General features: G+C 37.1%; 1 protein-coding gene across 1 annotated transcript in view; it reads left to right on the forward strand.

The window, feature by feature from the left end:
- Positions 1-11,766: 11,766 nt before the first annotated feature.
- The window catches only part of LOC143037161 (uncharacterized), an 8,187-nt gene continuing 2,453 nt past the window's right edge, over positions 11,767-17,500 (forward strand). The window contains exons 1-2 of the mRNA XM_076205278.1: positions 11,767-11,795; positions 15,837-16,238. Of these exons, the coding sequence (XP_076061393.1) occupies positions 11,767-11,795; positions 15,837-16,238 (431 nt within the window). The remainder of the gene's footprint in view (positions 11,796-15,836; positions 16,239-17,500) is intronic.

Below are 17,500 nucleotides of genomic sequence, written 5' to 3' on the forward strand. Positions count from 1 at the left end.
TATTTTTTTATTACCTATGTATCATGTATTTGTATATTATAAACACACACGCGCACACACACTCACACACACATACACTTACATATATATATATATATATATATATATATATATATATATATATATATACATATATGTATATATATATATACATACATACATATACATATATATATACATATATATATATACATACATATATATATATATATATATATATGTATATATATATATACATACATACATATACATATATATATACATACATATATATATATATATATATATATATATATGTATATATATATATATACATATATATATATATACATACATATACATACATATATATATATATAAATACATATATATATATATATATCATACACACATTATATATATATATATATGCACCACTATTCTGCGAACCCCAGTTCTTGATTTACACAAGGCCCAAGCCCACAAGTGGCCTTGTGTAAAACAGGGACTGAGGTCACAAATTAGTGATCTTTCATATACTCGAGAATCTGATATATATATATATATATATATATATATATATATATATATATATATACATGCAATTGAATCACATAAGCATATAATAAACTAAATCTGCCGAAAACACACACACACACACACACACACACACACACACACACACACACACACACACACACACACACACAGGAAAAAGTCACCTTTTTCATTTTCCCATTGGTTTTAGGAGATATGTATATATATGTATATATACATGTATATATATATATATATTTATATATATATATATACATATATATACATATATATATGCATATATGTATATATATGTATATATGTGTGTGTATATATATATATATGTATATATACATAGATATAAATATATATTTGTGTACACAAGTCATATACACTTATAAATACAAATACACCTATTGATATTTGTGTGTATACGAGTATTTGTGTGTGTGTGTGTGTGTGTGTGTGTGTGTGTGTGTGTGTGTGTGTGTGTGTGTGTGTGTGTGTGTGTATGTGCGTGCGTGCGAGTGTGTGTATGTGTGTGTGTGTGTGTGTGTATGCGTGCATGCGTGTGAGTGTACACATGCTTGCGTGCGCGCGTGCTAGTGCGCGCATATTTAAGTGGAGAAAAAAGGATGAAATCAAGCCGCCATTTGACACCACATCCTTGATTATCTCGTACAGTCAAACACAAAGTGTGGGAAATTCAGAAGAATATATTGTGGCCCCAAGTGGAGCCTTATGAAAAAAGAATGAAGTCAAAGTAAAATAGAATAAAAGAAAATTATGTAAAGTAAAATAGAATAAAAGAAAATTATGTAAAGTAAATTGAAATAAAATGTATAGAAAAAATAAAATGAAATAAAATAAAAAGAAATAAAGTGAACAAGACAACATACCAAAATAAAAACAAAGCTCAAGAAAGAAAAAATAAATAAGATAAAGTAAAAAAAAAAAAAGTAAAAAAAAAAAAAAAAAAAAAAAAAAAATTCTCTAGACTTTTCATCTAATCATATTTTGCCCGTTTTCTCTCTCTCTCTCTCTCTCTCTCTCTCTCTCTTTTTTTTTTTACTAGGTCACAGTGACAAAAAAAAAAAAATCGTATCCGACCTTTGTTCTCCTCTGTCTTTTTTCTTTTAGATCACATGACCTCACAGCGTCGAACCTCATCATCCCATTGAAAAAAAAAATGCTTATACCTAATGAACAACATGAATATTAATAGGATCTGTTCGCATTCACCTCTCAACTACTGCTTTATCGCGCATCCACTTGAACGAGATTGAGCAAGTTGATTATGCAACTTATAACTAAATCAAGTACCCCATGGGTTTCTATATCACAATGTCTATGCAGATAGCAGGAACTAGTATGTCTGTTGTTGTAGTCCTTTTATAGAATCTTTCTAGCTGCCGGCAGACGATTTCTATCGGCCTAAGGAAGCATTTGCCTCTTTTAAGTATTTAAGCGCTCTTTTTTCGTGAAACTGCCATAATAAATTTCCGGTTGCCACAACAAGCTCTTCTTCATGTGACCTAGCTTTGTGAATATTCTATTATGTATCTTTTCCATAAGGTAGCATACAATAGTCAAGTCCTGAAAAATAGTAAATAGGAAGAAAAATCACATTCCCCCATTTACAACATCAGGGGTTATAGGCAGGAGCAAAGAATTTATAGTTCTAAAGCCTCCCAATAGAAAGGGAGAAAAAATAAGTATTATAGGTGACTTCTGAAAGAATTATCTTACGCATGAAAGGGGTGAGATGTCTTAGGTTATTCTCGCACTGTGTGGCCTCCTGTGGGTGAGGGACACACAATGACTAAGTTTTATGGGACGCTGATCCGATAAAGAGAGACAGAAGAGAGAGTTGCAACGCGTAGGGAGATGTGGAAAGAGGCTGAGAGGGAGTTAGGTCGGGTGGATTTGGTGTCCACTTTGCTCGGAGGTAAAGTCGCTCTACAATGAGATGCGTGGTCCAGAAACACCATTGGTCCATTCAAAGACCTCACCATTGTTAAGGAAAAGAAAACTCCGTTGGTACGGACACATCACAAGATTTAATGACCTTGCCAGGATCATCCTGCAAGGTACTTTATCAGGAGGAAGGAGGAGAGGCAGACAGAAGAAGAGATGGGAGGGCAATATTAGAAAATGTCATTTGCCACATCTTAGAAGGTAGCAGAGGATGGTGCCAGCAGCGGCTCAGGCAATCATCAGTGGTACATTCAATGACCCACCGAGTGAACGCGGGATGGACAAAGAGGTTCATACAGGAATGAACGAAGATGTTTCAGGGGCAATTCAACCTACCTAGGTTCAGTGAAGACGTTTTAACAAGTGTCTAGATAGAACCCACTGTCAGAGAAACAAAGCAAAAGAAACAGAAGATCTGTATATTTCGACCACAACTGTGGTCCTTTTCATCTGCTGAAGAGGACCACGGTTGTGGCCGAAATATACAGATCTTCTGTTTCTTTTGCTTTGTTTCTCCGACGGTGGGTTATACCTAAACATTTTACAAATGTGCAACTACATTTTGGTTTTGTTATGTTTTAACAAGTTAACAACATGCTGTTTTTCTAGTTAATCTTCCGAGCAATATATAGGCATAGAAGGTTGCTTTTTGCTATAGTTTTTTAACATAACTGTAAATTATATAATTTCTACAGGTGCACATCTTTAGGTTCTGTTGATGGTAATTGTGATTATAATAATCAATTTCACAATTTTCATGAAGTTAAGTTTAGCTCCTTTTACTTTGGTAACAACCCAGTCACGCCTTTTGCATTGTTCATTATTATTATTATTATTGTTATTATTATTATTATCATTAATTATCATTATTATTATTAATTATCATTATTATTATTATTAATTATTGTTGATATTCTTCTTCTTCTTCCTCTTCTTCTGACCAATGCCATTTTATTTCATTCCCCGTGGGGGGGTAAGCCAAGACAAAATGTGGTCTGTGCTGATCGAGATCCCAGTTTGCCTCGAGTCTGTTCCTCAGCAGAATAAAGACTATGTAGGATAGGGGTTAGCAAACTACTGCCCTCGAGTTCACTTCATCCCGCACGCCGTCGCACTATACGTATATATCTTTTTTATTTATTTTTTCAATCAAATAAGATAAAATATATAATAAGATCAGATAAAATAAAATAAAATAAAATGAAATAGAATAAAATAAAATAGATTAATGATAAAATTGGTAGAAGATTCAATGTGCAAAACGATAATTATTATCTGGCCCGCGTTCGTCATTCCCTTATTTATTTGGCCCACTGTGAAAAGAGTTTTGTGACTTCTGATCTAGAATATCACTGTAATGAATGAACTGCAGGGGACATTTAGGGAAGAATATACGACTTAGCATACTGTCCTCAGCACTACTATGCAAAGATTTGCAATCAAGTCAGAAAGAGAAAGTGAGAGTGAGGGTGGAAGGGAGGAAGATGAGTGTGGATGGGATGAAAAGAAAGGGTTGTCCGCATAACATGTTTGCAATAGTGGTGAGCAACCACCAGCTGACTCCCGCGAAAACATGGCCTGACAAAAATGCGTGCCGACAAAGACCAAAAGTCCCGAACGGACAACACGGCACAACAAAGGGCAGTGAAACAACTAAGGACTAGGAGAAAGTAGAGAGGGAAGAACATAGTAGCACAAAAAATAAAAAGTCTCCGTAGGTTGATGCAAGTATAGATTGAGGGCAAACAAGAGTAAATCTATAATAAAAAAAAAAAAAAGGAAAAAATTAAAATCCGATTGTCTCAACCAATCAGCACAAGGGAAGGAAATGACGTCACTGTGGGTTGAAAAAAATATTCCTTATTATTCATTAAGTAAACATAAGGAAGCTAGAGACACTGCACCATTCCATAACATCTATGACATCCTTATTTCTATTTTCTTTCAAAAATAGAATCTCCGGAGCGGAAATATGGCCCAAATCAAGGCCGGGGTGACTATATTGTCAATAGATACAGGCACATATGAGATATGAATGCCATACTAAGCCTTGGAGATGCAACACATTTTTGTCGATGGTGGTGTTCGCAAAGGATCTTCTTGTGACTAATTCCGGGTGATTTAATCCAACTAAGGAGGCGTCGCGGGAACAAAGAAGGTATGATGATCTTAATGTATTAGATTTTTTATTTTAACGAACATCAGGCTATCTTATTCAAATGAGAGAACTTATTCAAATGAGAGGAACGTCGAGCCCAGCGTATACTTTCTTTAAAAAAAAAAAAAAAAAAAAAAAAAAAAAAAATACATACATACGTACATACATATACCAAAGGCTTTTTCCCCCTTACATGGGAGGTAGCAAAATAAAAAGGTATAGAAACCACTCCTACCCATTCCATCCTCTACATACTCCGCTCCCCTCTACCCTCTTCCCTCCCTCTTATCTTGGCACCTGGATGACGGGTCATCCCTGCATCTTGTCCACTTCCCTATTTGGCCCTTATAATTCCCATGCATGAGAGAAAACTAAAGGAAATTTAGTCCATCAAAGAAGGCTGAGCATTGGCCAATCAGTTCCTCACAAGTTCTAGAGCAGCTTAGGTCCACGTGATTACTTAATGTTTCTCTATGTTTATGATATTCCTTAGATCTTCTATGAGAGAATATACGATCTTCTTGAATTGTAGAATTTGAGTACGGGGCACTTATTGGTCGTCTAGAATACACCCTTAGATATTCTTTTAGAGAACATACGTTCTTCTTGAATTTTAGAATTTTAGCCCGGGACACTTAATGGTCGTCTACAATGCACCCTTACATATTTTTTGAGAGAACATATGTTCTTCTTGAATTTTAGAATTTGAGTACCGGGCACTTATTGGTCGTCTACAATGTACCCTTAGATTTTCTTTGATTTTCTTTGATTTTCTTTGAATTTTAGAATTTGAGTGCAGGACACTTATTGGTCGTCTACAATGCACCTTTAGATCTTCTTTAAGAGAATGTACGTTCTTCTAGAATTTTAGAATTTGAGAGGGAGACATTCATTGGTCGTCTACAATGCACCCTTAGATCTTTTTTGAGATATTATACGTTCTTCTAGAATTTTAGAATTTGAGAGCGAGACACTTATTGGTCTTCTACAATGTACCCTTAGATCTTCTTTGAGAGAACATACGTTCTTCTTGAATTTTAGAACTTGAGCCCGGGACACTTACTGGTCGTCTACAATGCACACTTAGATCTTCTTTGAGAGAAATACGTTCTTCTTGAGTTTTAGAATTTGAGCCTGGGACCCTTATTGGTCGTCTATAGTGAACCCTTAGACCTTCTTTGAGAGAATATATATCTCTCTCATCATTCACATGCGTCACTATGGAACGAAGTAGCTTTCCGGAACCCGGCCACATGGTCGGCCACCCACGGAACAGACATGGAATACACATGGAACCCTCTGCTAATTACATTTGTTTTGCCAACAGGCGCGTGCCTGTGTGCAGACACCACGGGATTGTCATCGGTGACCATAGCAGGTCAAATCGGTGCAATGAAAGCGACTTGTGTGGATGGAGGGATGGAAGGGAGAGTGAGAAAAAGAAAACGAGGGGAAGGCCAGAAGGAGAAAAAGAGGGAGAACGGGTTGGGGGGAGGTGGAGAAAGAGAAGTTGGAAGAGGAGGAGTTAAAAGGAGTGTAGGAGAAGGAGTGGAAGGGAGAAGAAGACAATAATAATGAAGAGGAGGGAAAGTAGGAAGCGGAGGAGGAGGAGGAAGCGGAGGAGGAGGAGGAGGAGGAGGAGGAGGAGGAGGGGGAAGAAGGAGAGAATGATCAGGAAGAAGGAAAAGTAGAGGAGAAGAAGTGGTAGGAGTAAAAGAGGAAGAAGGAGGAAGAGGAAAAGGAACAAGAGGAGGAAAAAAGAGAGGAGGAAAAAGAGTAGATGGAGGAGAAATAGTAGGAAGAAGACAAGCGGGAGGAGAAGAGAAAGGACGGGAGGTAGGGGGAGAGGGAGGGGAGGAGAAAGTGGGTGGTGGAGAGAGAGAAAATGGAAGAGGAAGAGGTGGAGGAAGAGGAGGAGGAGGAGAGTGGAAGGGCAGTAGAATGGGAGGGAATGAGAGAAAGTAAAAAAAAAAAAAGGAAAATGATGAAGAGAGGAGCAAGAGTTACTCTAAGCTCATACGGTGGTATTCTTAAAAAAAATCTTTCCTTATATAAATCTTTCCTTATATAAATCTTATATAAATCCTTGGCAGGGAAGGATTTTTTTAAGAATCCCACCGTTAGAATCTTACGGTGGTATTCTTAAAGAAAAATCTTTCTTTATATAAATCTTTCCTTATATAAATCTTACATAAATCCTTGGAAGGGAAAGAATTTTTTTAAGAATACCACCGTTAGTTCTGATGAATGGCAGACAGCTTGATTCAGCAAAGCCGCTTGAATGAATAAAGACACTGATTTCCCTCGGACCTCCTTGTGCTCTCTGTGGCAAGAAAGGAAAGCAGATTGCAAAACAAAATAACCTTTGATTTTTGTTTACCCACAAGATAATATGAGTAAAAAATAATATGTATAGATTGATAACAATGATAACGATAATAACAAATCAATGAATAGGTAAACAAAATCATTAAAAAAGTAAATCAATGAATAAACAAACAAATATATATGTATATATATAAATATAAATAAATATAATATATATGTGTATACATATATATATATATATATGTATATATATGTATATATATATATTTATATATATGTATGTATGTATAAGGAAAAATTGAAATAAACTAGAAACTCATGCTAAGATGTAAGTAAATATCAGCGGGAGTTTTAGGACTCGAACCCAATCCCCAATCATAAAGAAGATCAATAAAACTATACTCGTTACTCACCACCCAATGTTAAACGCCCCTCTTCCTACAGTGTGATAGTACAGTCTGTCTCCTAGTGTATCCTGTATTTATGGATTTCTGTTCTTTAGCCTCTTCAAGAGGACACTGAATGAAATCATACTGCGTCCTCTAGGTACCAAAAGGGGTTTGTGGTCCTACTTGTCATAATGTACGATCCTACCCTTCCGCCTCCCTAGGGGTCTCTGAACTCTGTCTCCCACCTTCCCTCCCTAGGGGTCCGTGGACCCCGTTTTGAGAAAGACCGTGATAGAGCATCCTAGGAGGGAACTCATAATGGGTCCGTCGTTCGCTTGCCGCCAAGAGTAAATACTATGCAGAGATGGTCTACTGGGGTGGGCGGTGTGGGTGGAGGGTGAGAGGTAGGTGGAACGGGCGGCTTTGTTCCGTGCTGTGCTTAATGACTTTGTCCAATGACGACAAACAGATGGAAGACAAGAGACACCATTAGTCCCTTTAGTATTACGATCAGCCTTGGATGCTTCACTGTGCCCGGCGCCATGGCATTTCTGTCAGACGAAGAGGTTTTCAGAAGGGAAAGCATTGACCTTATCCTCGTTAATATTAACTGGTAATTCACTAGGGGAATACATTTGTCGCTAAGTGATTCCATTCAGTTGCAATAATTATAATATATACATATGTATGTATATATATATACACATACATATATATATATATATATATATACATATACATATATATATATATATATATATATTGCAGAAACCACAGGGAAATTAAAGTCGGAATACTGAACGTTTTCGTCTATTACGACATCCTCAGAGTACGAGGATCGTACTCTGAGGATGTCGTAATAGACGAAAACGTTCAGTATTCCGACTTTAATTTCCCTGTGGTTTCTGCAATATTTTTTCGTCACGCGTTATTGTGATTATTTATGCAATATATGTATATATAAATATATTTATATGGAAAGGTGGAGGGGGAAACACGTGTCTTTATCTGAATATCGGGTTTAGTCCTGAGCGGTTTCGCTTACCATAGCTTCTTCAGAAGAAGCTATTGTAAGCGAAACCGGTCAGGAATAAACTTAATATTCAGATAAAGACCCGTGTTTCCCCCTTTACCTTTCCCATAATTTGTCCCAATGTCTATATATATATATATATATATATATATATATATATATATATATATATATATACACACTCGTAAGAAAAGTTACGCTCAACTTATCTCTCTCTTGATGGCCCAATCGGTTAAGTCACTATCACTTGTCACGTGCCAGCGGAGGTTTGAGTCCTTGGCTGTACCACGTTTCAATTTCTCCATGTATGCATCCTCGAGTCTCGCGATGTTGATGACTTAGAATCAAAGTGAAATGTGGTTGATAAATGTAATATATATTATATATATATATATATATATATATATATAATATATATATATAATATATATATATATATATATATATATATATATATATAATATATATATATATATATATATATATATATATATATATATAAGAAAAGTTGCGCTCAACTTATATCTCTCTTGATGGCGCAATTGGTTAAGTCACTATCACTTGTCACGTGCTAGCAGAGGTTTGAGTCCTTGGCTGTACCACGATTCAATTTCTGCATGTATGCCTCCTCGATTATCTCGATGTTGATGGCTTAGAATTAAAGTGAATTGTGGTTGATAAATGTAATATGTATATATGTATATATATATATATATATATATATATATACACACCCACACACACACAAATATATATATATATATATATACTAGTGTGTGTGTGTGTGTGTGTGTGTGTGTGTACATATAAATATGTATATATATATATATATATACATATTTAATTTTATCGTAATCTTCATTTGTAGCCTTTTTGTGTGCCACTATCAGTTTGAGATTCCTGCAGTCAAATGATCTTATTCAGTAAGGAATCCATGTATTAGTTCTTTTTAAGCCTCTTGCTACGATTTCACATATACATTCAGTTTAAAGGTACGCTTCGCTCCGTACGATTATCGCCCAACGATGATCGTTGATGGATAAATGACGATCGTCAAACGATTGTCCAGAGCACAAATTCTTCGTTTTTGAATGATGGGGCTCCTTTGCTTCCAGCTGCAAAGCACGAAGATGACACTTTTCAACCGAACCTACAAACGCATTTACCCAAATATGATGCCATTGGCTGTGGGAGGTTATATAATCTTACCATGAAAAACGTACCTTAGCAACTTAGTTACCACGTACTGAGCGCTGAAATTATCGCTTATTTTAAGAGAAGGTTAAATAGCTTTATGGATGGGGATGACAGGTGGTAATGGACATGGGACTGGCCACTGTAGGCCTTAGGGTCTCTTGCAGCCTTCTTATGCTCTTATGTTCACCGTATCACAGGGTTACTTCATTCTTATGTTCTTATGTTCACCGTGTTACAGAGTTCGTGAGCTTCAACTTCGCTGGAGCCGAATCCAAAAGAACCCGATTCGGACGCGCCAGACACCAAAAAAGTGTCAACACTGGGCCGGCGGACACCCTCGCCGCGGGCCGCGTCCCTTGATGGTGGCAAAAAGTTGTTTGACAACCTTAGTGACTAATTACCCAGCAGAAAATCTTCGTCCCCTCCGACTTCGAGATTTCTTTCCTTTCTTTTTCTTTTCTTTTCCCGATCTGAGGAACTCCCGAGGAATCGGGACGGAGATGTTTGGGAAGAAGATCGTTTTTGTTCTCGCTCTTCCGTCGGGGTTTGAACAGGAGGAGGGGGAGGGAGAAGGGGTGAGGTGAGAGAGAGAAGAGAGGTAGAAAGGGAAGGGGAAGGGAGAGGGTGAGAAAGAAAAGGAGGGAGGCGGAGAGGGAGAGGAGAAGGGGGCCATATCGCATCGAAGAGACGCCATCATAGCGTTGGTAAAGGGAAGGTTGAAGAAGAGGATCAGAAAGGAATAGAAAACAGAAGTTAAAAAAATAATCGGCATTCTGTTCCGAGTATCAGATCATAAACAAATACTGCGTTCCTCTGGTCCGTAGGGCGTCACTGAGTCCCCAAAATATCGAATGCATAAGACTCAAACAGTCAACACCCATATGGGGGTGGGTGGAGTGAGTGTAAGCGTGAGACCGAGATGAACAAATGAAGGAGAAAAGGGACGCCACAGGAAGAAAACGGGGAAGAGAAGAATGAGATTGACATAGGTTTCACAATATGTTGGATTTGTTTATAAGTATGTCTAACTAGTGATCAACCCGTTTTGTTTCTGTATTGTGTTTGTTGACGAAGTTTACACGGCCATGACAGGTGAGTCTCTTCAGCGACGGGGAAGTTTCAATACCGACAATACTAATGAAGTTAAACAACCCTTTAAAGGGACTGGATCCATCTTAAGAGGGCTAGATTCTTTTTAGAGTATTCGGATCTATTAAGAGAAATCCAACTCCTTTTAGAGAGATCGAATCCCATGCAAGAGAATTTAATCCCATTAAGAATTATCCAATCCCATTTTTAGTATTACTCCCCTGAAAGGGGCAAAGCATATTGACTAGAATCCTTTCGGCCCTTAGAAAGGCTGGACAAAGAATATAAATGATTTAATCAAGAGACAAATGGATAAACAAATGACTAAGAAAACAAATGAACAACGAAGAAAAACAAGGAAAAGAAAACGGGAAGGTAAAAAAATTAGAAAATAAAAGAGGTAGGAAGATATGAATAGTAAGATAATGAATGACTGAATAGATTAATAAATCAATTAACTAACACACAACAAAATGAATAACTAAGTGAATGAATAAACATTCAAACGAATAAATAAACTAGACAAAGAACTAAGTGTATACGGATCACATGAAGAATCGTCACCCAGACTTTGACAGGGTGACAATTCTTCATGTGAGCCATCCCAGGTTTACAATCCTTCACGTGGGTCATCCTGAGTTTACGATTCTTCGGTTGTATAAGTTGATGACAATAAGCATAACCCTCATTCAACCTAAACTAATCTTTATTCAACTGTTGATATTCGGCGTATTGGGGTGACAATACGCCGGTGAAGAACCGTAATGTGGGCGTTCTGGGGTGACAATTCTTCGTGTTGTATTGGGGTGGCTAATGAGTGCGCAAATAATGACGTATAGTTTATATTTGGGTACACACACAAAAATGGCACAAACACAAAATGCGTGCAACTGCTTACAAGGCTGCTTAGATACTCCCGCCACGCTCTCCAATTCGCGACAAAAACAAAAGGCGCGCATCGCATCTGCGATATCTTACACAATTACAAAACACATTGTATTACATAATAGCATAATATAAATAATACAATAAATAACAAAACAACAAAATACAATTCTCCTCCACACCAACACAGTGTGATGCGAGTATACTTTAGCAACAAGATAAAGTAAGCAAACAAAGCGATATTATCTTAAAATATTTCGTACCGGAGGCTCTTCTTCTATTACTCCGGCAGCCATCCCTCCTACTCAGCTGTCCACTATAGTAAGGTTTAGAATTCATGTTCATTAATCTCCTTTTGTACAGGTCAACGCCATCTACAATTTTATCATGGTTACTATTAGACTATCTTATTGAGCTGTGTATTATCCTTTCTATGACGAATGTTCTTCTTCTCTCTCTCTCTCTCTCTCTCTCTCTCTCTCTCTCTCTCTCTCTCATTTTTACATTAGTTGGATAAGTAACATCTTGCGAAAAAATTTCACGATACCAGTGCCCGCGTACCGATCGTTATCAGTTGAGTATAATTAAAGATTTCTTTATGATGATTTCGGCGTCGTCAAAGACTCACAACCAGCGTCGTTTATAAGAGTCCTTAGCGATTTGCCATTAGGGTGGAGTGATTGATGACCTACGGACGTGTCACGGGAATTAGCGGCAGGCATGTAAACACCCCAAATAAATCATCTCTTAATCGTTTGATTAGGGTCCGTTGAAAAAGCAAAGGGACACGTTCAGTGTTTGTGCCAATGTTCTAAAAGAAAAAAATACTTCTTGCGAAAATGGTTGATAAATGAAGTAAAAGCACACTCTTGTTTCATTAGAAGCCCCATGGTAACATCACCCCATGGTGGGCCATCCACGCTTGGTGTTTGTGCCAATGTTTAAAAAAAAAAAAAAAAAAAAAAAAATATATATATATATATATATATATATATATATATATATATATATATATATATATATATATATTATTGCATAAATACCTGCTAAAAGAAGTAAAAGCACACTCTTGTTTCATAAGATGCCCAATAGTGACATCATCCCACGGTGGGCCATCTACGTTTGGAGTTTGTGCCAATGAAAAAAAAAAAAAAAAATACAAAAATACAAAAAACTAAAAAAAAAAAAAAAAAAAAAAAAAAGTAATAGCACACTTGTTTCATAAGAAACCCCATGGTAATATCACTCCACGGAGGTCCATCCACGTAGACTTAGGAAACAATTAACCTGTCTCACTGAGCACCAGCTTCTATATTTCTTCAAGTGTCTTGTCCTAATCTTCGGCGAATTTGTACTTATAGCGGTAGCAGAGGGAAGAAGCTGAATTTTGTATTGATAAGTACTATTCTTATTGTAACTTACCATGGATCTAAGCTGCCTTGTGTTTCGCCTCCTTCTGGAATATAAGAAATCAGCTCGAAAACTAGAAAAAACGAAGTTAAATGAAACTGAATCCGATATAGAAAGATATAGTATTAGATAGATAGATAGATAGAGATAGAGAGAGCAAGAGAGAGAGAGAGAGAGAGAGAGAGAGAGAGAGAGAGAGAGAGAGAGAGAGAGAGAGAGAGAGAGAGAGAGAGAGAGAGAGAGAGAGAGAGAGAGAGAGAGAGAGAGAGAGAGAGAGAGAGAGAGAGAGAGAGAGAGAGAGAGAGAGGTGTGAGGTAGAAATGATCCCCATTGCAATAATATCATCACCGAGTGGGAATTTGTCCAGCACATTGAATTTTGTATTTACACACGTTTTTGCTCATCTACACTGTATGCTTTCATTTCAAGAGATAATTCTCCACAACTAACAGGAAGAAAGAAAAAATAAAGAAAAAGAAAAAATGCAGCTTATGGATCGTATATCTCCTACACATTTGTTCATATCAATGATTGTGGAAGTGGGGTGTACTAGATATTACAAAGATAAATAGTGCTATATTAGAGGGATATATGCGTGTTTTTTCATATATTAGTACCACGTTATTAACCTTTTAACGGTAATGGAATAATAACAGGTAATTCGTACAGTCATATTACTATATAATCAAACACAGTGATGACTAATCATCAATCGAGCGTTTCTCGTCGATACGGGTCGGCGTGAGATACTTTCTGCATGAGTTCTTTAAACTCAAAATTTTTCTTTACGGTCAATATTTTAGGGCCTTTAGTGACACCCCTCCGGGACCAGAATCAGCCTTTTTTTTTTTTTTTTTTTTTTTTTTTTTTTTGTGATTGATAAACCTCCCCTGACAATAGTGTTTATTACTTTCTGCTTCTATTGTTCCTCCTTTAAGCTACACTTTCATACATCTCTCCTATACGTCTATGATCTCGCCTCTTTGATGCGATATTGTCTCCAAGGATAAAGCCTATTTATTTTTGGCATAGTAGTACTCATGCCAAAGGCCAAGAATGTACTACAACAAAAATAATGAATATATTGTTTTGTGTGATGTAGCGTAAATGTACTTTACAATATGTAGTACTAACACACTCAAAAGGACCGTCAACGCTATAGAAAATATATGTATTTATGTCTCTGCAAATAATCTAAATAGAATAAAAAACAAATCGGAAAAAAAAAATTGGAACCCGAACAAATTCATTTGAATACAAATCACCTTTTCGTATTCGCAGAGCAAAAGTTTAAGGATTACAGCGTTAAGCTAAAAGACCACCAAGACAACACAAAAGCCGCTCGGAGGGGGGGGGGCGGAGGCCGGGAGGGTCCTGCAATCAAACACAGTTCGTGTTCAAAGCCCCGGGACTGACTTAGAACCTCTACATTTCAAGTCGATAATAGTCAAGTACCAACCAACGATTTGCTTCAGCGGTTATCACTCCCAGTGGTCCAAGAATAGAAATAGCAGGAAATATAGACGTCTGGGCCAGGCAAAAGCGATATGTTTATCCTTTCTTCGGCCAATTAAGGCTCATATACTAGTCTCATAACTGTTCCCGGGATGAGAAACGACACCGGCCGATTACAACAATTGGCAATAAAACGTGACAACAACTCACCTAAGGTCTTTCTGAACCAATTTCATGGAATCAACAGACTGTCTACTCTTTCTCTATCTCTCTATCTTCCTTTATTTCTACTTATACCATTTCTGACCTTTATGAATAGAAACGCAGAGGCATGCCTTTTTCTTTATTTAACTACTAATTATTCATATATTTCGTGAATAGTATTCCGATAATACTTTCACAATTCATTTATCTTTTATTGATTTGATTGTTTTCTGTTCCTTGTTTTATCTATTCACGTGTTTTCTCCTACAATCTACATATTCATTCATTTATTTACGTATATATTTTCTTATATATGAATAAATATGTGCTACGGCTACTCAAGCATGTTTTCAAGGTGTCATAGTATACTGCTATAGCCTTCAAATCTTAGAACTATTCTGAAATATTATATCAAACACGACATAGGTGAAAGGGCTTTTGAAATACATTCATATATTTATACATACAAACATACATACATATATATATATAAATATATATATATATATATATATATATATATATATATATATATACACACATACAGTATATATATATATATATATATATATATATATATATATACACACACACACACATATATATATATATATATATATATATGTGTGTGTGTGTGTGTGTGTGTGTATATATATATATTATACATTTATATATCTCTATATATATATATATAGATATATATATATTATATATATATATATACTATATATATACATATATATATATACATACATATATACATATATATATATATATATATATATATCTTATTTATACATATATATACATATATATATATACATATATTATATATATACATACATATATATATACATGTATATATATATATATATATAATTATATACATATGTTATATATATATATTCTTTAAGACATATTGAATTGTATGCAACAGCAAATTGAGCTCTGATGAGTTTCCTATGAAGAGTTTCAAGTCTTCTAAAGATCTCTCTAGCATGGAGAGGTAAAGAAAAAACCAAGTTGCCGATAGAAGCCTTCTAATGGGTAGAACAGGATACAAGACGTTTCGCTAATTACAGTTAGCATTTTCAATTGTGACAATAGCAAAGAAATGGATGATTATAAATACAGAAAGTAAACACTAGGAAAGATTACAAAGAAATGACCGTGAGTTTCTGGATTGTGTGAACAGCGCCCCCGCAGAAGGAGTGATGGCTTCCCTTGATGTGGAGTCCCTCTTCACAAACATTCCCGTTCAGCGCAACATCGACTACATCTGTGATCACGTATACCGGTCTTCTCCAGTACCTCTGTTGAAATTAGAAGAGATTCACCTTCGTGAACTTTTGAGGATTTGTACACAAGAGGCCGCCTTCCGTTGCCCCCGTGGTAAACTTTACCAACAAATTGATGGCGTGGCTATGGGCTCTCCGTTAGGTGTTCTCTTCGCCAATTTCTTCATGGGCTCGGTGGAGAAAGAGGTCTTCAATCGTTCTGGCCGCCCCCTGTTGTACGGCCGGTACGTAGATGACATCTTCGTGAGGACTACCGACTCTGAGGAGCGTGAACACCTTCGCTGCCTCCTTCAGGAAGTGTCAGGCCTTCGATTTACGACGGAGGAGGCGACAGACGGCGTCCTTCCTTTTCTTGATGTGCTCCTCACCCAGAAAACCGACGGGAGCACCCACACAGCAGTGTACACCAAGCCAACTAATCCTGGATTGTGCTTGAATGGAGAGAGTGAGTGCCCTAAAAAATATAAGGACTCCACTATTGCATCCTTCTATAGGAGAGCCCTCACCCATTGCTCCAGTTGGACCTCCACCCAGAAAGAAATTGACCGGTCTACACAACTCTTAGTCAACAATGACCACTCAAACAGCAACTGTCAACGTGTACTGCGGGCCGTCATGAGCAAGTGGTACGAAGGGCAACAGACTCCTGTAGAAGAAGGCAATACCTTTACCTTGTTCTATAGGGCCTACATGTCGAGCGCTTATAAGGAGGATGAGAAAGCACTTCTTCGTATCATCAAGGACAATGTGACCCCCACCAACGAGATGGACCGCATTAAACTTGCCATTTATTATAAGAACAAGAGGACTAAAGACCTTATCATGAAAAATAACAGCTCCCCACGCCCATCCGACATCGAGTGTGTGAGTCTGGTGTACCAGTTTAAGTGTCCTTTTGGGGACTGTACGCCCCAAGATTCCTACATCGGACTCACTACCACTCGCCTTAACAATGGAGGCCCTAAGCGACACCTTCAGGAGACCCATAACATGCCAATCACCAGATCCATCCTAGTGGATAATACCACCATTTTAGACCAAGAAAGTGACAAGCGCCGCCTTGCCCTCCTTGAGGCCCTCCACATTAAATACAGCCAACCTACACTGAACACCCAACAGGAAGCCCCCACCATCCTTCCCAGCCTCAAGCCATTCAGAATCCGTCAAACCAGACAACCCAGCTACGAGACAAATCAGCCCTCCCATGAGCAGTCACTCCGTCCGCGACGGACACCCAGGCCACAGTAACGGTCATCTGTGTGTCCTTTCCCAGTGGTCACAGTTCCCTTTCCCGCGTTCCTTTCCCCGATATTCAACGTGTTCTTTCCCAGTTTCAGACCTGAATAACGGTCATTTCTTTGTAATCTTTCCTAGTGTTTACTTTCTGTATTTATAATCATCCATTTCTTTGCTATTGTCACAATTGAAAATGCTAACTGTGATTAGCGAAACGTATTGTATCCTGTTCTACCCATTAGATGGCTTCTATCGGCAACTTGGTTTTTTCTTTACCTCTCCATGCTAGAGAGATCTTTAGAAGACTTGAAACTCTTCATCGAAA

This window comes from Oratosquilla oratoria, chromosome 21, assembly GCF_046742065.1.
Source record: "Oratosquilla oratoria isolate Oo_2021 chromosome 21, ASM4674206v1, whole genome shotgun sequence".
Taxonomy (NCBI): Eukaryota; Metazoa; Arthropoda; class Malacostraca; order Stomatopoda; family Squillidae; genus Oratosquilla; species Oratosquilla oratoria.